Source organism: Gorilla gorilla, chromosome 21 (genome assembly GCF_029281585.2).
Source record: "Gorilla gorilla gorilla isolate KB3781 chromosome 21, NHGRI_mGorGor1-v2.1_pri, whole genome shotgun sequence".
Taxonomy (NCBI): Eukaryota; Metazoa; Chordata; class Mammalia; order Primates; family Hominidae; genus Gorilla; species Gorilla gorilla.
The window spans coordinates 48,786,034-48,808,348 of record NC_073245.2 but is presented as its reverse complement, the minus strand read 5'-3'; the positions used below and the strand labels follow the sequence as shown (position 1 = coordinate 48,808,348).

The 22,315-nt window shown below is 52.2% G+C and overlaps 1 protein-coding gene and 1 long non-coding RNA gene across 9 annotated transcripts in view; one reads left to right on the top strand and one right to left on the bottom strand.

Moving 5' to 3' along the window:
* Positions 1-790: 790 nt before the first annotated feature.
* On the bottom strand, positions 791-21,267 carry TGIF2 (TGFB induced factor homeobox 2). Of its 7 annotated transcripts, none has more exons than XM_004062102.5 (3): positions 21,154-21,267; positions 15,705-15,930; positions 791-3,822 (listed from the first exon to the last, which is right to left on the bottom strand). In XM_004062102.5, the coding sequence occupies exons 2-3, from the start codon at positions 15,894-15,896 to the stop codon at positions 3,301-3,303; spliced, it is 714 nt and encodes a 237-aa protein (XP_004062150.1). In that variant the 5' UTR covers positions 15,897-15,930; positions 21,154-21,267; the 3' UTR covers positions 791-3,300. The 7 variants fall into 7 exon arrangements, with proteins under 7 accessions (XP_004062150.1, XP_004062148.1, XP_004062151.1 ...); XM_004062100.5 differs by having other exon boundaries at positions 20,933-21,203; XM_004062103.5 differs by having other exon boundaries at positions 21,026-21,201.
* The window catches only part of LOC115931716 (uncharacterized), a 65,739-nt gene continuing 64,648 nt past the window's right edge, over positions 21,225-22,315 (top strand). For both annotated transcript variants that reach the window (XR_008674649.2, XR_008674647.2), the window contains exon 1: positions 21,225-21,766. This is a non-coding gene — a long non-coding RNA (uncharacterized lncRNA). The remainder of the gene's footprint in view (positions 21,767-22,315) is intronic.

The following is a 22,315-nucleotide window of genomic DNA, read 5'->3' as shown; positions in this document are numbered from 1 at the left end:
CACGGTGAAACCCCGTCTCTACTAAAAAATACAAAAAATTAGCTGGGCATGGTGGCGCACTCCTGTAGTCCCAGCTATTTGGGAGGCTGAGGTAGGAGAATCACTTGAACCTGGGAGGTGGAGGTTGCAGTGAGCCGAGATTGTGCCACTGCACTCCAGCCTAGCAAGAGAGAGAGACTCCGTTTCAAAAAAAAAAAAAAAAAAAAGAGACTGAACATAGCACAGACCCAGACCCAGGCACACTCAACCAAACTCAGTTTCCCACTGTTGCAGACCTTGGTTTTTATAGTTTGGGCTACAGTTAGTGTATTGTCATTTCAGTATGGCAGAAACGTATTAACAGCTAGTTTAAGCAAAAAGGGGAATTCACTAGCTTACATAATAGAGAAGTTTACAGGTGGTCCTGGTTTCAGACATGACTGGAGCTTCCATCTCATAGCTGCTTCTCTCTGTGCTGGGTTCACATTGCAGTCATTCTTGTTTCTTACCGAGAGAGGGGGAGGACAAAGTTGCCAGTTCCTCAAGGTTACATCCTCACCACTTAGCAACCCCAGAGCTTAACTGTTGATTCCAGGGAAGACTGGCCCAATGTGAGATGCAAATGCCCCCTTTACCCTGAGTTGAATGGGATACAGAATGGAGCTGGTGAAAGGGAATGGGGGTACAGCGTGCACAGAACTCACAGCTGGCTACTAGAGGGAGAGTAAAAGATGTAAAGCAAAGTAAGAAGCCAGTGACTGCTTTGTCTTCAAGCCTGGGCCCTGAGCCCTGGTGGATCAATCAAGAACCGTTTCTGCTTAAAAAAACAAAAAAACAATTTTATTTGACAAAAGACAAAAAAGTTATTTACAGTAGTTTTTGCTCAAATAATTCAATGGGACAACTGTGCTTCTCCTCCAGGTTTATCTTACAACCAAACCCAAGCAGAGTCTGCCCCACCCAACACCCCATTTTACATAATGGGGAAATGCCAACCAGAATTCAGCAGCATGGCTCCCTCACCCATCACCACCCTCCATTGCTCAGTGCACTGTGGGGAGGGAAAATCCCACCTCAGCCCAATACACTTCCAGAGTTCCCTACTACAGGCATCCTGCAGCAGTTGCACCAGACCTGGGCTCACTGACAGGGCTGGGATGGAAGAGGCTGGGCAAATGGCAGCTTCAGTTAACCTGGACGAAGCCATGTTCATTCTTCCCCACTGGGCCTCAGGAGGGTGAGGATCCCTGATCCCCCTGGGGCACACGGGGAGAGGGCACGGGAGGAAGAAGCCAGAGGCAGGCAACACAGAGAGCCCAGGAAACTTGCCCACCTAGAGAGAGCAAAGCTCCCTCTCCTTCAGCGATCCGTTCACACTCCCACAGCAACAGATGGGCGACTCAGAAGTTGGGGAGCCTCTGTGATGGCTTCAGGGATCTTCCCAGAAAGTACAGAACACATGTTACTGTCTTTCTCCTGGCTAGACCCACCCAAGTTAGTCAGTATCCAGGAACCTTTTCTCCTTGTGCCTGACCTGGTGATTTCAGGAAACTAAAGGCTGTCGTCCTGATCTATCTTTTGGCCCAGTGACGCTACTCAGGACAAAAATATTTTGGCTAGCAATAACCTAGGATTAGTGTTTCTTAGGATATATAAAGATGGGGCATATTGTTGAACACTGTCAGCAATGAAACAGCAAAAGAGGCTGGGCGTGGTGGCTCACGAGGTCAGGAGTTCCAAGACCAGCCTGGCCAAGATGGTGAAACCCCGTCTCTACTAAAAGCCAGGCATGGTGGCGGGTGCCTATAATCCCAGCTACTCGGGAGGCTGAGGCAAATAATTGCTTGAACCCGGGAGGCGGAGGTTGCAGTGAGCTGAGATCGCACCACTGCACTCCAGCCTGGGTGACAGAGCACGACTCTGTCTCAAAAACACAAACAAACAAAAAACAAAAAACAAAACAGCAAAAGAAAAAATGGGGGAAAGGGAGGAGCATAAGACCAATTGTGATCTGTTCACTGGGCAGGGGCTTCTGTAATTCTAATTTAAAGAAAGGTGAAACAAAGACAATCCCAGCTAGGAGGCTTCTAACCCTTTTCCAGCCCCGCCTTCTCTGAAGGCAGTTCCTCGGCAGCAGTGGACACCATTCCTGCTTTCCCCAAAGTTTCCTGCCACCATTGTGGGAAAAGCTGCCTCTCTGGAGGACTTCCTGACCAGCAGATGGCTCACTTTTCTCCCAAGTAGGAGGTGCTGGGAGCTTCTGACATATGGGCCCCTCTAATCCAAGTTCCTCAAAGAATTCAAAACTGAGGCTGCAGGGCAAAAGTGTTCAAGAACAAAGGGAAAAACATTAAAGAAAAAAAAAAAATCCATCGCTTCAGTCTAGTTTACTTCCCCCACCCACCCAAAAAAACTACAATAAAAATTAAAAGAAAAACCAAACACCTTTTGATCTTATCATCTTTCTCTGCTAGGTGCCTAGAAAGTTGAGTCAGAGTCTGCTGGACTGCCCCCTGCTGTGGCTTTCTACCCTTCTGTGCCTGCGGCAGACAAGCCAATGCGCTCATACGGTTGTTTTTTTTTTTTTTCCTGCCTTTTTTTTGGTAAACCAAACCAATGATAAAACCATTTGGAATTTCACACTACTGCAGAGACTTAGCTGGTCCCCAAAATAAAAATATTCCTTTCTTCCAAAACAATCCCCAGTGGCAGTGGTGGGTCCTTCCCAGCTCACCAGAACGCTATCATGCAGTGCACTCTCGTTCCCCACACCTGGGCTAACTACTGCCGTGAATGCAAACCACAGCAAAAAAGGGAAAAAGAAAACAGTTTAGCAAAAATCTAAACATTCAACTGGAGTCGGTTCTGTTACATCCACTGGGTTCCTCTTTTCTTTTGTTCACGCATGTGAACTTGGAATGTCCACACCTGGCTTGACAGAAACAGCACAGGGGCAGCTTGGACCCAACATAGGACTGAATTTGGCAGCTTTCCTGAGCCCAGCCCAGGAAACCAGGCTGGAACAAAGGTGTCCCAGGGATTTTCTGGAGAAGCAGCAGCAGCAGCAGCACCATGCTTGTCTCCGATCTCTTGGTCTCATCACTGAGGGGAGGCCTGGAGAAACGGCAGAGTCAGCAGAGGAGAGGGCCCCCATCACAGTGCAGTGGTGCCAGCTGGCATCTTCCTGTTGAAGACCTCTGGACAGAGGAGATGATCCCAATGTTTGGCAGTGATCCATAGAAAACCCTCTGTATGAAAGGGAACCAAAACGGAAACCCAGGACAGCTGGCTTGAGCCTTCAGCACCCTTCTTGGCAGATGCCTACTGGGGATTTTCAGAGACTAAAGGGATGGGAGTGTGCAGTAATGGGAGTGATGGGTCCTGCTGCTTCTGAAGCTCCATCTCAGCAGCCCTCTGTAGCGCCACCTCCACCAGCAGCTGGAAGCTGCTGAAGTCCTCTTTGTCCTGCTCTGGGGGTGTGGGTGGTGGCGTGTTGAAGAGTCCACCTGTGGGGCTTCCAGCCTCAGCCCTGGTCAGCAGAGTAAGTGTGCTACCAGGGGTCACCAGGGGCTTGGGAGACTCCAGCTCCCCACGTGGGAAAGGGGCTGCTGACTTTTCCCCCTGGCCTGAGTGAAGCGGCATGGAGCACACAGACAGGGAGAGCACATTGGTGGGGGCTGGGACAGACACAGCCAGCACTGAGGGGCTGCTGCCACGGGGGAGGGCCACATCTGAGGCCTTACCCCCACGGCGGGAAATGGTAAACTGATTAGGGTCTTTGCCATCCTTCCGAAGCATGTCTGGGAGAAGCCGCCGCCGGGCATTGATGAACCAGTTACATATCTGGAATGAATATACAAGACCGATCAATTTGCTTAATCTAAAACAGCTATGGGCTGGGCACAGTGGCTCACACCTGTAATCCCAACACTTTGGGTGGCCAAGGTGGGAGGATTGCTTAAGCCCAGGAGTTCAAGACCAGCCTGAGCAACACAGGGAGACCCTGTTTCTACAAAAGAAGTTAGCCAGGTGTAGTGGTGCACCCCTGTGGTCCCAACTACTTGGGAGGCTGAGATCGGAAGATAGCTGGAGCCCAAGAGGTGGAGCCTGCAATGAGCTATGATCGCACCACTGGATTCCAGCCTAGGCAATAGAAAAAGACACTGTTTCAAAACAAACCAAAACAAACAGCTATGAAGCACTTACTATGTCCCAGGACCCCAGAACATGGCAGAAAACACAGAGGTTCATAGTGGGAAGACAGAGTTAAATAAGCACACACACCAACCTGGCCAACATAGTGAAATCCTGTCTCTACTAAAAATACAAACATTAGCTGGGCATGGTGGCAGGCACCTACAATCCCAGCTACTGAGGAGGCTGAGGCAGGAAACTTGCTTGAACCCGGGAGGAGGAGGTTGCAAACTGCCATTTGTCTCCTACTGCCTACAGGATCAAGTCCAGACTCCAGAGCCCGGACATGAAGACCCTCCCCTGGCTGGGCACGGTGGCTCACACCTGTAATTCCAGCACTTTGGGAGGCCGAGGTGGGCAGATCACTTGAGCCCAGGGATTCGAGACCAGCCTGGGCAACATGGTGAAACCACATCTCTACAAAAATACAAAAAAATTAGCTGTTGTGATGGCATGTGCCCTATAGCTCCGGCTACCCAGGAGGCTGAGGTGGGAGGATCACCTGAGGCCAGGGAGGCAGAGACTGCAGTGAGCCGTGATAATGCCAGTGCACTCCAGCCTGGAGAGTCAGGCTGGGTGCTGCAGCTCACGCCTGCAGTCCCAGTACTTTAGGAGGCCAAGGTGGGCGGATGGCTTTCGCTCAGGAGTTCCAGACCAGCCTGGTCAACATGGCAAAACCCTGTGTCTACAAAAAGTACAAAAATTAGCTGGGTATGGTGGTGCGTTTCTGTAGTCTGGGCTACTTGCGAGGCTGAGGTGATAGGATCAATTGAGCCCAGGAGTTTGAGGCTGCAATGAGCTGTGACTGTGCCACTATACTCCAGCCTGGGTGACAGCGTGAGACCTTGTCTCAAAGAAATAATCCCAGCATTTTGGGAGGCCGAGGTGGGCAGATCACGAGGTCAGGAGTTTGAGACCAGCCTGGCCAACATAGTGAAACCCCGTCTCTACTAAAAATACAAAAATTAGTCGGGTGTGGTGGCACGCGCCTGTAGTCCCAGCTACTTGGGGGACTGAGGCAGGAGAACTGCTTGAACCTGGGAGGCAGAGGTTGCAGTGAGCCATGACCACGCCATTGCACTCCAGCCTGGGTAACAGAGTGAGACTCCGTCTTAAAAAAAAAAAAAAAAAAAGTCAAGTTAGAGCTTCTCACCTTCCTGCTGCTCTTCAAGGCTTCTTGCTCATTCAAATATTATTTGAGTGCCTGGTATATTGGGCCCAGTTCTCAGTGCTGGGATGCCTTTGTGAATTAAACAGACATGCACTCCACCCTGTAGAGCTTATAGTGCACCTAGTCATGGAGACTGACTATTAACCATTAGGTGAATAACCACCAATAAGCCCCAAACAGAAACAAGAATAAAGGGGGGATTATAAAGATAAGAGAAACTCCCATAGCTAAGGGTTCTGGAAGGCTGAGACATAAGGATTAGAAGAGCTAGCCATACAGAAAGCTAACAATGTTCCAGACAATTCCAAGGAAAGGCCCTGGCCGTGGGGTTCTCATCTGCCCTCCTTCACCTCTATGGTCCTCCAATGCAACTGAACTGAGGCAGGAAAGGGTTGGCTTAAGGAACCGGTGAATGGTAGCTGATGAGCTCAGAGGTGGACAGGGCTGACAACCAGGCCAGAGCACCATGGAAAACCATTAAGTGGTCTAAATGGTGGCTTGACTGAAATTTCACACTCTAGGTCCTTCTTCTGGTCCTGTTTTTTCTCCTAACCTAGCTAACTGCAGCTGCATCTATTCCACAGGTGACTCAAAGACAGCACCAGGCTGTCAGGCTGGAAGGCTCATAGGCAGGGCAGAGCCAGAAGCTTCTGTGGCCCTTCTCTCCCATTCCATTCCAGCCAGGAGGGGCCCTGGCTCTGGGGTTCTTATTTGCCCCTCTTCACCACTATGGTGCTCCAATGCACACACATACCAACAGGCTTCAGTGGACGCTGGCTGAGCTGAATCCTGACTAGAGCTGTGGGAAAACCCTAAAGAGAGGAAGGGCTTAGCAGGGTGTGGTGGCATGTGCCCGTAGTCTCAGCTACTCAGGAGGCTGAGAGAACTGCTTGAACCCACAAGGCAGAGGTTGCGGTGAGTCAAAATTGCGCCACTGCACTCCAGCCTGCGCGACAAAGCAAGACTCCATCTCAAAAAAGAAAAAAAAAAAAAAAGAAGGAAGGGCTCAACAGCTAGGTGGGATGAAGGAAGGGAACAAACTTATTCAAACACCTTTGATAGCAGTATCATGCCAGCCACCTCATTTGCATTATGTTTAATCTGCATACAAGCCTGGAGGGTAGAGGGCAGTGTCCCCAAAGTACTAGAGAGAACTGAGCTCAATGAGAAGAAAGCTCTTGTCCAGTCACACATCTTCCCAGTGCAGAGCTGGGATTTAAAACCAGGCCTCCTGGCTTTAGGGCCTCCACTGCTTTGCTGTGCTTTTTTTTTTTTTTTTAAAGACGGTGTCACTCTGTCACCCAGGCTGGAGTGCAGTGGTGGAATCACAGTTCACTGCAGCCTTGACCTCCTGGGTTTAGGTAATTCTCCCACCTCAGCCTCCTGAGTAGCTGGGACCACAGACATGTGCCACCATGCCCAGGTACTTTTTTTTGGTATTTTTTGTAGAGATGGGGTTTCACCATGTTGGCCAGGCTGGTGTCAAACTCCTGAACTCAGATGATCTGCTCACCTCAACCTCCCAAAGTGTTGGGATTACAGGTATGAGCCACCACGCCTGGCCTCAGGCGCTATTCACATTTCGTATCTAATTATTCATTCAATCTCAGCCTATCACACAGGTTATATGATGATCTCCCTTGAAGAAACAGATCGGAGAGGTTCAGAAACTTGTTGAAGGTCACAAGTGCAAAAGCTGGGTTTGATCCAGACAGCCTGGTTCTGGGCAGCCACCCCACTGCCAGCTGAAGAGTGAGGGGGAGGCTTCCTTGCACAGGAGCAGTGCCTGTGTCCTTCTCTCCCTCCCTCCCACAGCTGCCTCCTCCCATACCTGTGCTGCAGGAGTACACTGCCCCTCTCCACCTCAGCCCTGGATGCAGGGGAAAAATGGGCAGGTCACAGTGACCCGGGTCAAGCAAAGTAAGGAGTGTTGTTGAGCAGGCAGTCTCATGGAGGGCAGCCTGGGCATTTCTCAGCATCTGTGTGGGCACCTAGCCCCTAAAGGCACTTCCCACTTTGGCTGAGGGTTCAGAGAACAGAAAAACACCCCTCCACACACTCCCCCACAAGACTGTCCTGTCCAGATCACTTGGCAGCCTAGCATCTGTCTGTTTTGTCTTCTTAGCCCAGAAAAATGCACAGCTGAGGGGCTGGGCAAGGCAACGCGGGGGGACTGAGTGGCTGCCAGTGCCCCTTCTGCAGCCCCTTCCAGCTGCCCAGCCTGTGCCTAAGTCAGGAAAAGAACCTGTGACTTGTCCCCACTCAAGGTCCTTGGGGAGATGGTAGGAAGAAGGTCAAAGTGAACTCTGTGATGTATATGGCAGAACATAGGCTGGGAACCTGAAAGCCGGTCTCTACCGTAAAACAGGGCTCTATCTGAGAGGCTGCTGAGGAACAAGGGAGGAATCACTGTGGCAAATGGGGGTGGGAGCAACACCAGGAGGCTGACAAAGGCTGTGATGCTGGGAGCAGCAGCTAATGAATGCAGGCAGAAACCCTCTCATTTTTGTGTCAAGGAAGCAAAGGCACTGAGGCGCCTTTCCCAAACATCATGGTACCACCATTCACGCTGAGACTACCATATCCAGGTGCTCTTGAAGGCAGCTCTCTGTATTAGAATCACCTTAGGGGAGATTTTTTTTTTTTGGCGGGGGAGATGGAGTCTCACTTCTTTGCCCAGGCTGGAGTGCAATGGTGCGATCTCAGTTCACTGCAACCTCCGCCTCCCGGGTTCAAGCAGTTCTCCTGCCTCAGCCTCCCAAGCACCTGGGATTACAGGCACACGACAACATGCCCAACTAATTTTTGTATTTTTAATAGAGACAGGGTTTCACCATGTTGGCCAGGCTGGTCTCAAACTCCTGACCTCAAGTGATCCGCCCGCTTTGGCCTCCCAAAGTGCTGGGATTACAGGCAGAGCAACCACACCCAGCCTGGGGGAGATTTTTAAAAACTGTTAGTGATTTCCCCCTCTGCTTTATTGATCTAGTGGGGGTGAGGGATGGAGTTGGCAATGTGTTTTCAGACCAGCTACCCAGAAAGTCTGGCCGCCCAGGCTTAGGAACCAATGGTTTAGCCTACTGGTTACTTGTCCTTGCAGGCCAAGCCCTTTATTTAAGCCAAAAAGCTTACACAGTAGTTCAAAAAACATACACACAGATGCTTAAGTTGCTTGTGGGAGGAATCAGAGGGCAGCTAGCTTTGGAGCCAGAGGAGAGCAGCTCCTACATCCCTGGCTGCCCTGGGGGCTAGGCCAGGACACTCCTCCTCCACAGCTGACCACTACAGCCTCTGCACCAGGTTCCTTTCTCACCCAACAGCCCTCGCCAGGGGGACTGCTGCCCCTGCCCTGGTATGGGCTTTGGGAAGGCTTCCCTCAGGAAACTGCATATGAAAGGAGTCCTGACAGCCAGGAAGTAATGGGAAGGTACCCATTCTACCACTGTATACCCAGCACAGAGTCCCGGGCCTGGCACGTGGTATATCCTCAACCATTGTTACAGTAAAGGATTGGGACCCAGAACCCTGCCAGGTAGCCACAGATCTAGTCCAACCAATAAATTGGGCTTAGAGGATGTCGAAGGCACCTGTGAAAATCCTTTACAAACGACTTTTTCCCCTAACCCTCCCAACTGCCTAGCCCCAGGCAAGTACCAGCAAACCAGTTAGTTGAGTCATTGACTTGCTAATGAATCGCTCCTGGGAGGGTTAAAGGAGACAATCAAAAGAGATGCCCCCAGGGAGAGATAAAACCAGCTTGGCAAAATGTTGATACTTGTTCAAGCCGAGAGACTGGTGCTGGTGGTTGATTATTATATTCTCTTACTTTTGTGGAGTTTTTTTTTTTTTTTTTTTTTTAAAGACAGAGTCCCGCTCTGTAGACCAGGCTGGAGTGCAGTGGCGTGATCTTGGCTCCCTGCAACCTCCACCACCCCCGGGTTCAAGTGATTCTCCTGCTTCAGCCTCCCAAATAGCTGGGGCTATTTTTAGTAGAGACGGGGTTTCACCACATTGGTCAGACTGGTCTACAACTCCTGGCCTCAAGTGATACACCCGCTTCAGCCTCCCAAAGTGTTGGGATTACAGGCGTGAGACACTGTGCCTAGCTTTTTTCTCTTTTTTTTGAGATGGAGTTTCACTCTTGTTGCCCAGGCTGGAGTGCAATGGCAGGATCTCGCTCATGGCAATCTCCGCCTCCTCCACGGCTCAAAAGTGATTCTCCTGCCTCAGCCTCCTGAGTAGCTGGGAGTACAAGCATGCGCCACCATGCCCAGCTAATTTTCTATTTTTTAGTAGAGATGGGGTTTCTCCGTGTTGGTCAGGCTGGTCCCGAACTTCCAACCTCAGGTGATCCGTTTGCCTCAGCCTCCCAAAGTGCTGGAATTATAGGTGTGAGCCACTGTGCCCAGCCTGCGTTCAGCTTTTATATTCTTAAATGTCCTTAATGGAAAATGAAATTTAAAAAATTAAATACAGGAGGCCGGGAGCAGTGGCTCACGCCTGTAATCCCAGCACTTTGGGAGGCTGAAGTGAGCAGACCACCTGAGGTCGGGAGTTCGAGACCAGCCTGACCAACATGGTGAAACCCTGTCTTTACTAAAACTACAAAAATTAGCTCGGCCTGGTGGCAGGTGCCTGTAATCCCAGCTACTCGGGAGGCTGGGGCAGGAGAATTGCTTGAACCTGGGCAGCAGAAGTTGCAGTGAACTGAGATTGCGCCACTGCACTCCAGCCTGGGCGACACAGTGACTCCGTCTCAAAAAAAAAAATTAATTAATAAATACAGGAAAAAATGATGCTCCCAGGCTTTAGGCTATTTTTCATGATTAGGAGCCATTACATTTCCTTACTTCTGAGGTCCTGCCTGTTGACCCTTCCAACACTTTATAGTCCTTTTCTGCCACTTCAACATTATTTACTGAGCACCTACCTACCAGATACCAAGCACTATGCTACACTAGGGCTGTAACTGTGAACACTAGGTCAGTGCTCTCCACACCTCTAGAATTTGGTGCAGTCTAAAAGCAATTACAGTTTAGTGTCCCAGTGCTGTGACCTCATCTATCTGCTGTGAGAGCATACAGCTCCTTTAGGGACTGGGAGCCTCCTGGTCAGGAGTGGGAGGAAAATGGTCTGGGGAGGTGGATCAATGTAGTGGGAATGTGGGGGACCAGGGTTGAGGTTCAAGATGTAGACACGGGCAGGTGATATCATTAGGCTGGCAAAAGCCATTGAATTTTTTTTTCTTTTTTTTTTGAGATGGACTCTTGCTCTGTTGCCCAGGCTGGAGTGCAATGGTGCAATCACAACTCACTACAACCTCCGCCTCCCGAGTTGAAGCAATTCTCTTGCCTCAGCCTCCCAAGTAGCTGGGATTACAGGTACCTGCAACCACGTCCAGCTAATTTTTTTTTTTTTTTTTTTGAGACAGAGTCTCAGTCTGTTGCCCCGGCTGGAGTGCAGTGGCTCAGTCTCAGCTCATTCCAACTTCCGTTTCCCATGTTCAAGTGATTATCCTGCCTCAGCCTCCCAGGTAGCTGGGATTACAGGCACACAGCACCACACCTGGTTAATTTTTGTATTTTTGGTAGAGACGGGGTTTCACCACGTTGGCCAGGCTGGTCTCAAACTCCTGACCTCAGGTGACCCTCCCGCCTCAGCCTCCAAAAGTCCTGGGATTATAGGCATGAGCCACTGCGCCCAGCCTAATTTTTTTTTATTTTTAGTAGGACAAGGTTTCACCAAGTTGGCCAGGTAGGTCTCCAACTCCTTACCTCAGGTAATCCACCCGCCTCGGCCTCCCAAAGTGCTGGGATTACAGGCGTAAGCCACCGTGCCCAGCCTTTTTTTTTTTTTTTCCTTTTTAGAGATAGGGTCTTGCTCTGTCACCTAGGCTGGAGGGCAGTGGCATGATCATAGCTCACTGTAGCCTTGAACTCCTGGGCTCAAGAAAGTCTCCCATCCTAGCCTCCCAAAGTGCTGGGATTACAGGTATGAGTTACCCTGCCAGCCCACTGGAGGTTTTTTTTTTTTTTTGAGACAGTTTTGCTGTTGCCCAGGCTGTACTGCAGTGGTGCGATCTCACTGCAGTCTCGTCCTCCTGGTTCAAGTGACTCTTGTACCTCAGCCTCCTGAGTAGCAGGGGTTACAGGCATGTGCCACCATGCCCGGCTATTTTTGTATTTTTAGTATTGAAGAAGTTAACCATGTTAACCAGGCTGGTCTCAAAACACCTGGCCTGGCCTCAAGCGAACTGCCTGCCTCAGCCTCCCAAAGTGCTGGAATTACAGGCACGAACCACCATGCCTGGCCTGAAGGGTTTTAAGTTGGGGAGTGATAAATGATTGTGATCAGATAATGATGGTTTAGATGAGGGTAGGAAAGAAGCCAAAACCCTGAAATATTTAAGGGGTATTTGTACAGGAGCTGGTAATTGACCAAATGAGCTGAGGGCAATGAACTAACTGGGAGGAGTTACCAGAGAGGTGTGCAGCTGGGGCTGACATGGGATTCATGGTCAGTTTCCATCAAGGAGGGCTGGGTGGTCCCCACTGCTCTTAACTCTCGGCATGACTCTAGAGCAGGTGGCCACCACGGGTCCCCTCCCCCCAGGGGATGCCCAGTCTCCTTTCCTTACATTTGCATTTCTCCAGGTGGGACCTGTGGATGTGTCACCTTGAGGGGTTCGCCAGTTCTCTAGAAGGATGTTTGGCTTTGGGTTTCCATTTTCATCACCAGTAGGAGCATCGGGGCCTAAGACCATCCAGATCTACTCTGCTGAGTCTGTGCCTTTGCCACACCACATCCTGCAGCGCAGTCAGCAAAGCACCACCCACCATTTTCAGTTAACACAGTCAGGTGGAATGTCACGGTTTTTACATTTATCTACTTTGGAAACAGTTTGATTTTAAGGTTAGGTATAAGAACAAAAGCAAAAAGAAGTAGTTTTTTTTTTATATATATACCCAGTTTTATGTTTTACCTAAGTGATGTGATAAAAATGATTCAAGTTAACATCTTGCAGGGAGATGGGTCCATGAAAAATGTTTCATTTTTTTATTTTTTGAGACTGAGTTTCGCTCTTGTTGCCCAGGTGGAGTGTAATGGCATGATCTTGGCTAACCGCAACCTCCGCCTCCCGGGTTCAAAAGTGATTCTCCTGCCTCAGCCTCCTGAGTAGCTGGGAGTACAGGCATGAGCCACCACGTCTGGCTAACTTTGTATTTTTAGGAGAGATGGGGTTTCACCATGTTGGTCAGGCTGGTCTCGAACTCCTGACCTCAGGTGATCCGCCCGCCTTGGCCTCCCAAAGTATTGGGATTACAGGCATGAGCCACCATTCCCGGCCGAAACATGTTTTCTTTAAAAAGATGGGCCAGGCATGGTGGCTCACGCCTGTAATCCCAGCACTTTGGGAGGCTGAGGTGGACGGATTACTTGAGGCCAGGAGTACAAGACCAGCCTGGCTAGCATAGTGAAGCCCCGTCTCCACTTAAAATACAAAAATTAGCTGGGCGTAGGGGCATGCACCTGTAATCCCAGCTACTCAGGAGGCTGAGGCAGGAGAATCACTTGAACCCGGGAGGCAGAGGTTGCAGTGAGCTGACATCGCACCACTGCACTTCCAGCCTTGGTGACTCCAACACACACACACACACACACACACACACGCACACGGAGTTAGTATATTTCTCAGGTTTGAGAAAGTGTCCCTGACAAAAAGTAATTCCAAGGTTTGAGAAAGTGTCCCTGACAAAAAGTAATTCCAATAGAGTGTGACAAGTGGTTTGACAGGACAGGGTGAGGTGCACTGGGAATATAAGCAGCAGCCCCAAACCTAGGCTGTAGATCAGTTTGGACTCTATCCTGAGGGCAGTAGAGTCCAGGAGTGCCTGGCCCTATCAGATTTGGGCTTTTGTGTTCAAAATAATGGATTAAATGAACAAGGCTGAAGGCTGAAGGCTGAAGGCAGGGAGACCCACAAAGAGGCTGTCCAGACACTCCTCGAGGGTAAGAATGTGTATGGAGCCTCTCTCAGATCCCAACTCTGCACAGCTCCATGCTGAGGAGGTACACTGTGAGATGCCATGCACTGCTGGGAACCCAGGATCAGCCAAAGACTTTGTGCCTTAGGCAGAGAGATGAAGCTGAAAACAGTAGAAACACCCACTGTATGCCAAACACTGACCAGTAGGTGTTTTTTTTTTGAGACCGAGTCTTGTTCTTGTTGCCCAGGCTGGAGTGCAATGCCACCATCTCGGCTCACTGCAACCTCCGCCTTCCGGGTTCAAGCGATTCTCCTGCCTCAGCCTCCCGAGTAGCTTGGATTACAGGCATGCACCACCACACCTGGCTAATTTTTTTGTATTTTTAGTAGAGATGGGGTTTCTCCATGTTGGCCAGGCTGGTCTTGAACTCCCGACCTCAGGTGATCCACCCGCCTTGGCCTCCCAAAGTGCTGGGATTACAAGTGTGAGCCACCGTGCCTGGCCTTGTTTTTTTTTTTTTCTTGAGACAATGTCTCACTCCCTCGCCCAGTCCAGAGTGCAGTGGTGCGATCACAGCTCACCGCAGCCTCCACCTCCAGGGCTCAAGTAATCCTTCCTCCCACTTCAGCCCCCCAAGTAGCTGAGACTACAGGTATGTACCACCATGCCCAGCTAATTTTTTTGTTTTGTACAGATGGGGTCTCCCTATGTTGCCCAGGCTGGTCTCAAACTCCTGGGCGCATGCGATCCTCCTACCTTGGTCTCCTAAAGTGCTGGGATTACAGGTGTGAGCCACTGTGCAGGGCCCCAGTGAGCCTTGAATTCTTCTTCTCGTCCCTTCCTCCCTACACTCATGAAAGTGCTACAATCACCTCCCTTTTTTCAGATGAGGGAATAATGAGGCTCACAGAGAAGGCAGTGACCTGGCCAAGGTCCAGGCTTCCTCTTGTGGAGAAGATGGAATCTGAGTCAGGATCTGTAACTTTAGAGCCTTTCTCATACAGAGACTTGGATTAACCATTGCCCAGAGTATAAAGTCAGGTGACAGGAGTTCTGAGGGCTAAAATACTTACTATGTCTCTACATGGAAGAAAGATAGGAGCTGGGAAGACGTGGGAGGTTCAGAGTGGGATAAGGGAAGGAGGGAGAGACAGCATCAAAGGTTGGAGTAACAAGCTATGAAAGGACAGAGGGGGAAAGAGAAACAGGAGAGCTTGTGGGAGAGGTTTGACTGGCTCAGGAAGGGAGCAGTGGGGGCCAGCAGGGCAGGGCTGGGCCTCTTGTATTAGGCTAAGGGCCTACTGTGTGTCTCCAGGAAGGGGAGAGGCAAACTGGAGGCAAAGCAATGGTGGTCCAGGGTCCCCCGCCTCTGCTCCAAGAAAGCAGAACAAAGACACCTGTGGGTCAGCAATAGGCGCGATTCAAAGGGGACAGTACTTTGCACTCTGACAAAAAGGGGATAAGGCTATCTTTTGAGTGTGTTCATGTGCATGGTTTGCAAAGCACTTTCACATCCAGTTCTGAATCTATTCGTCACAACAGATCCACCAGGCAGGGGAGGACTCTGTGTACCCCCTGCCCCTTTACAGATAGGGGCCTCAAGACGTGAGGCAGAACTGGATTATGAACACAAAACCTCTGACTTCTGCCCTTTCCTGGACTGTGATCCTGCCCCATCTCTTAACCACACTGCAAATTACAGCTGCCCCTTTCAACCAAGTCGCCGTCCAATACTGCGTTGGGGCTGGGGACCGAATCCTACATGCTCGATGCCTTCTCATCTTCCCTTGGCCTCCAAAGTTAATGATGACACCTAGACTTTGACAACATTAAATTCCTTGCCTCTTCAGAACTATCCAAAGTCTGGGCCGGGCGTGGTGGCTCACGCCTGTAATCCCAGCACTTTGGGAGGCTGAGGCGGGTGAATCACAAGGTCAGGAGTTCGAGATCAGCCTGGCCAACATGGTGAAACCCTGTCTCTACTAAAAATACAAAAAATTAGCTGGGCGTGGTGGCGGGCGCCTATAATCCCAGCTAGTCGGGAGGCTGAGGGAGGAGAATCACTTGAACCCGGGAGGTGGAGGTTGCAGTGAGCCGAGATCGCATCACTGCACTCCAGCCCGGGTGACAGTGCAAGACTCCCTCTCAAAAAAAAAAAGGACTATCTAAAGTCTGAAATTGACCGCAGCGACCCTATTTCATTGTCTTCCCTTGAGATAGGGAGAGTGGGTGTTCTCCCCTAACCCAAGAAGAAACCGAAGCCCAGACAGCGAAAGTGAGTGGCCCAAGACCACAGTGACTCAGTGACACAGCTGGAATAGGACTAGAACCCAGGTCCTCCTGCCACCCCCTTATCCAGATCCCCTCCTTACTTGCAGCACTGACAGGTTGGTCTGTCCAGAAAGGCTCAGCTTCTCCTGCTCTGAGGGGTAGGCGTTGTAGCGGTGCAAGTACAGCCAGTCCCGGAGGATCTTCACCGACTCCTTGGGCAGGTTCCCCCTGCGCTTCCTTTTGCCCGCCAGGGAGAGGAGGCCTTCGTCCTCACCTAGATCACTGTCCGACATGGTGCCTAGGGGCTAGGCTGGACCTTGGGTAAACCTGGGACAAGGGACACAGGGGATGGGAACATCATTAGCATGTACCGCCTTTTCCTAGTCTCCAAACATGCTCAGCATTACTTGAGCCTGGGACACCAGAAATGGGGTAGTTGCAATTCAGAATCTCAGGCCACAACACAGACCGAGCAAGCTAGAAGGGATGAGTCCAAAGTTCCTCCACTTCATGGAACAGGTAGGTGACTACCGAATGGCAGCTCATTCACAAGCAGGACTCAGGCTGGAAACAATTACAGCTTCTACTGAGGTCTACTGTTTTCCATGTTCGGTACTAAGCATTTGGTTTTTTCTTTTCTTTTTTTTTTTTTTTTTTGAGGGAGGCTCTCACTCTGTAGCCCATGCTGGAGTGCAGTGGCGCCATCTCGGCTCACTTCAACTTCTGTCTCCTGGGTTCAAGTGATTCTCCCACCTCAGCCTCTGAGTAGCTGGGATTACAGGCATGCACCACCATGCCTGGCTGACTTTCTGTATTTTTTGGTAGACACAGGGTTTCACCATATTGGCCAGGCTGGTCTTAACTGCTGGCCTCAAGAGATCTAGCAGCCTCAGCCTCCCAAAGTGCTGGGATTACAAGCGTGAGCCACCATGCCTGGCCTGTACTGAGCATTTTACATGTTATCTCATTTAATCATTACAATTCCCCAATAAGGGAGAAGCTATTATTATCATCATTTTATAGATGAGGTAACAGAGATCAAGAAAGCTGCCCAAGGCCTGCGCAGTGGCACACACACACACACAAAATACAAAAATAAGCCAGGCGTCATGTTGTGCATTTGTAAGCCCACCTACTTGTGGGACTGAGGCAGAATTGCTTGAGCCCAGGAGGTCAAGGCTGTAGTGAACTGTGTTTGTGCCACTGCACTTCAGCCTGGGTGACAACAAAATAAAAAAGGTCTCAAAAAACAAAGGCCGGGCACAGTGGCTTATGCCTGTAATCCTAGCACTTTGGGAGGCTGAGGCAGGCAGATCACGAGGTCAAGAGATTGAGACCATCCTGGCCAACATGGTGAAACCCTGTTTCTACTAAAAATACAAAAATTAGCTGGGCATGGTGGCGCGTGCCTGTAGTCCCAGCTACTCGGGAGGCTGAGGCAGAATTGCTTGAACCTCGGAGGCGGACGTTGCAGTGAGCCGAAATTGTGCCACCGCACTCCAGCCTAGTGACACAGCGAGACTCCATCTAAAAAAAAAAAAAAACAAAAACAAACAAAGGCCGGGCACGGTGGCTCACGCTCGTAATCCCAGCACTTTGGGAGGCCGAGGTGGGTGGCTCACCTGAGCACCTGAGGTCAGGAGTTCGAGACCAGCCTGGCCAACATGGCAAAACCCCGTCTCTACTAAAAATACAAAAAAAAAAAAAAATTAGCTAGGTGTGGTGGCACACACCTGTAATCCCAGCTACTTGGGAGGCTGAGGAAGGAGAACTGCTTGAACCTAGAAGGCAGAGGTTGCAGTGAGCCGAGATCATGCCATTGCACTCCAGCCTGGGCGACAGAGTGATGCCCTTTCTCAACAAAATAAAAAAATAAAATAATAAAATAAAATAAAAATTAGCCCAGTGTGGTGGTGTGCCAGTAGTCCCAGCTATTCTGAGAGGCTGAGGTGAGAGGATCCCTTGAACCCAGGAGTTCAAGGCTGTAGTGAGCTATGATCGCACCAGTGCATGTCAACCTGGACGACATAATTAAAACCCTGTTTTCAAAAATAAAATAATAAAAAAAAAAATGCCACGTGCTGTGGCTCACACCTATACTCCTGGCACTTTGGGAGGCCAAGGCAGGTGGATTGCTTGAGCTCAGTAGTTCAAGACCAGCCTGGGCAACACGGTGAAACCCCATCTCTACAAAAAATACAAAAATTAGTTCAGCATGGTAATGCATGTCTGTGGTCCCAGCTACTCTGGGGGCTGAGGTGGAAGAATCACTTGAGCCTGGAGGCAGAGGTTGCAATGAGATGAGATCACACCACTGCCCTCCCATCTGAGAGGCAGAGCAAGACGCTGTCCCCCTATCCCCCCGCAAAAAAGTCCTAAAATTGACTATAGTGATGGTTGCAAACATACCAAACCTGCTGATGAGTATACTTTAATGGGTGAATTGCATGGTATGTGAGTTATATCTCAATAAAGCTGTAAAGGAAAAAAATCCCACCCCCAGGTTAGGATAGTGAAGTCGGATTTGGACCAGGCCTCTCCCCACCCCCTCTTGTGAGCTGTATACCGTCTTGCCTCCTAGGTCTCCCAAGGCCCAGTGAGAACTCTGGAAACTACAGATCACCATGATCCTGCAGCAGTCCAAGTAATATTTAAGGAGCACCTACTGTGTACCTTGCAGTGAGAGAGGTGAGTCATCTCTCTACTGGTTGCTTCTTGGACATTCTCCTTTGTCAGGCCCCTTTGGCCTGGTCCTAGTCTCAACCACTCAAAATCCAGATGAATGAGCAAGGCCCACCCTCCACTTGGCACTGTAACTTGGACAAGGATCCTCCCCTTTCTGGGCTTGAGTCCCCTCTTCACCTGTCAAATGAAGGAAGGATTTTCCCTACATAACCCAACTCAGCTGCTCAGTCCCCGGACAAAGTTCTGTTTCACACATGCAACAAAGATTTTCTTTCTTTCTTCTTTTTTTTTTTTTTTGAGACGGAGTCTCACTCTGTAGCCTAGGCTGGAGTGCAGTGGCGCAATCTTGGCTCACTGCAACCTCCATCTCCCGGGTTCAAGCAATTCTCCTGCCTCAGCCTCCCGAACAGCTGGGATTGCAGGTGTGTGCCACCACATCTAGCTTTTTTTTTTTTTTTTTTTTACTAGAGACAGGGTTTTGCCATGTTGGCCAGGCTAGTCTTGAACTCCTGACCTCAGGTGATCCGCCCGCCTCGGCCTCCCAAAGTGCTGGGATTACAGGTGTGAGCCACCCAGCCCAGCCAGATTTTCATTTTAAAAGCAAAAGTTCTAGACCGGGCTGATGCCAGGATCTCAAGGCTCCTCCCTTCTCAGCCTTTTAACAGCTCCCCAGCAGGCCGGCCAACAGACTCTGGCATCTCCCAGGTTTTGTTTCCTCTTCCTGGACCCGAGCCCAGATCTCTGGGTTGGCTAGGCCAGGCTTTCGAGGGAAGGGTCTACCCTTTCAGTCAGGCCACCTGGAGGTGAGACAGGCACTGGTTAGACGTGCCACTCCTCAGAGAGCACCACGGCAGGCTGCTTTCTGAGGTTAGCCATTTCTAGGTGGCCAGGGCAGCTGGGATCTGGGCTCAGTGATGCAGCCCTGGCCGGCTGTGAGAAGTTTACTCAAGGTTATCTGTACAAATTCCACCCTGGCTGCCAGCCAAGTCTGTCTGCAGGGTTCCCCGGGTGGGCCCTGGGGAATGACCCCTCAGTCTACCCAAACTTCTCCACCTCGGTGTTCCGCAACCCAGGGCCATCTGTAGTCTGGGAGGCTTCCCACATATGCACCCCACACCGCACCCAGACACACTCACGCCAGGCAATTAACCAACAGCGCTAGGATAACTGGCCCGGACCCATCGCTCAAGCCTTACAAACCCTAGGGTTTTCACCGACACATACAGCACGCACACGCACAGCTTACAGACCCCAGGCCTAGCACGAACAACTGTGACCCACACAACTAGCCCAACTTCTGTACCCGCCCACCCACGAACTCCAACCGACCCGGCCACCCCCGATCTCTCCGACAGGGAAAACTCCAGGCGTCATCACACTAACAATCAGTTCTACCCTCAGTGACCTGTGGCAGCACCCCCTCGACACAACATCCCGTGCACCCTCCTACAGACTCCCACGACGCCACCTGCAGCCACTCCCGCACGAACTTTCTGACAACTCCCCTAGCTGGTCCCGACACTCCCCCGGGCCGCGCACTCACGCCCGCATTCCCAGCAGTTCAGACAAAGCGCGCAACCTCCCCCGCGGCCCAGACCGAGTCGGAGCACATGGCTCCCGGGTCGGCGAGGAATCGTCCGGCGCTCGGGGCGCTTGCACCCCACAGTCCCCACACCCCGGGCCGACTCCGCGCACCAGCTCCCGCGCGGGCCCGCCATCCCGGTGGGACGGGGGCTCTGGAAGAAAGAAAACTCACGTGTCTGTCCCGGGGCAAGAAAAAGTTTGGTTCCCACCCCCTTCTCCGGCAGTTCGGGGCTGGCCGACTCTTCGGGGCGCGGGGACGGCGGAGCGTGCGCGCTCGGCTTTGTGCTCCGAACTGGGCCCGGAGGGGGAGGGGAGGGGAAGGGAGGGGAGGGGGCTGGGCTCCCACCTCCGCGCCGCCCCCCCCCAGCCCTGCGCCCAGACTCCATGTTGGCCGCCCCCTGTCCCGGAGACTACGCGCTTCTCCCGCGGGAGGCTTGGATCACCTTCGGCCTGCCCGAGGGTCCCGGCGCGAACAAACTTTCTCCGGGGCGTGGGCCCCACGCGCCCCGCTTCCTTGGCCAGCCTGGGAGTGACAGATGCCTCGGAGACAGACTTTCCTTTGTTCCAAAGGAAAGGGGAACTCGCGCGGGCTCCCCAGGGCCCCCCCGCTCCGGGCCCTTCCCGCGGCCCCCACCCCTAGCTGTCACTCTCGGCCGCCCCCTGTCCGGCTCGGCGGCGGGGGGGCCCTGCTGGCGGTTAGCAACGTGCACTTTTGAAACCAAACAAATCCGTCCCCCCGCGCGCTCACTCAGGTCCGGTGCAGGATCGGCCCTCTCCTGGGGTGGGATCCTATGAAGCTGGGCCCCCCACCAGGGCCCCAAGCGGGCTTCCTCCCGGGGGCTGGAACAGTCCCCCACCGGCCCCCGGAGCGCAGCGCCGTCGGGACTCACAAACACCCCCCGGGGGCCGTCGGGACTCACAAACACCCCCGAGCTCACACACCCCCTACCGCACGCGCCAGGACGACGCCCCCTCCCCCGTCCGGCCGAGAAAAAGAAACTTTCCAAGTTGTCCGCGCGCCCCCACCCCCATCTGGCCCTCTTCTGCTCCCTGCACTGACTTTTCCCAGCGGCTTTCGGGTCCACGCGGCCTCCGGCTCGGCGCGGGGCGTCCCGGCGGGGAGCGGGGGGCGCCGGGGGCGCGCGCCGCGTACCTGCCTGGCCTGACACTCGGCCTGACAGCTCGCGGCTGGAAAGCACCTCGCGGCCTGACGTCAGATCCCCTCTCCTCCCCCCGCGCCCTCTGCGCCCTCCCCCACCCGCCCGGAGGGAGAAAACAAACTTTGTGCGGAGCGCGAGGAGCTGCGCCCACCCCCCGCGGGGCGGGCCGTCGGCGCCGAGGGGCTTCGCCCCGCCCCTCGCGCCCGGAGGGGGCGGGGCCGCGGGCACCTTCTTCCTGCGCCCACCCCGCCCTCAGGAATGCTGCATGGCCTCCCCATAGCGGCGGTGGGAGCCTCGGCCGGGGAGAGCCCGCTCGGGGGCAGGAAGTGGCCCGGCCCTCCTCGTGGAGGGCGTTTCCGGAGCGCCTACTGTGCTCCTTGCCGGGGTGGGGGTCGTTACCGAGTGGGAACTTCTGCAAATCCTGACTTTTGTCACTTCGCGCCCCGCACAAGATGTCCTGCCGGCGGTGCGATTGGTCCCGTTGCTTCGAGGGGAAACTGAGGCCAGTTAGTCCGGGCACTTACCCGCAGCTAGTTAAGGACTAGGCTCTGATGGGGACGCTTGTTACGACCTCAATGGCCTGTAGAATCTGGGAGGCCGCCTCCGACCTAAGCCCGAAAAGCACATGATCGGGCTCACAGGGGGCGGCCAAAGGTGAAAACAGCCAACGCTTTACAACGACGCTGTGCGGGGCACTTCGTGTGTGTCATCCCGTCTCATCCTCGGGTGATGGGGTATGTGTTGTCCTATGTAAGTCTCTGGCTTACTCATGAGCCGCAGAGAGGTTCTTGATTTGCTTTTGTCACACAGTCAACCGGTGTCATTCAGCCCAGGTCGGTCGATCGTGAAGCCTGATCCCTTACCCCTTCTGCCCGGCCTTAAACGATCAGTCCAGGAGCTCCCGGAGTTCCTGTCTGGTTTCTTTTTCCTCTTCTGCCAGTTACACCCTACTCCAGAAGGTTTTCCTTGGCCTCCCCCACCCCAGTCAGTACATTCTTCCCTGCTCTCTGCTGTGGGTACCACATACTGTGATATTTCTGTTAACCAACCTCTTAGGGCATCCCCCCACGCCCCCCAGCCCTGTACCCGGACACGGCTAGGTCCAGATATCTAGGGCCCTTGAGCTTGGAAATCGCTTTGAAAACAGCTTTTGGACTTAATTACCGTTTAGCAATGGAGAACTCTAGGAACAAAACTCTTAATTTTTTCCAAACAAGCCCTAAGCCAATCAGAATGCTGATTAAAGATTGTTAAGGTTTCACCTGGACACCCCATAGAAGCCA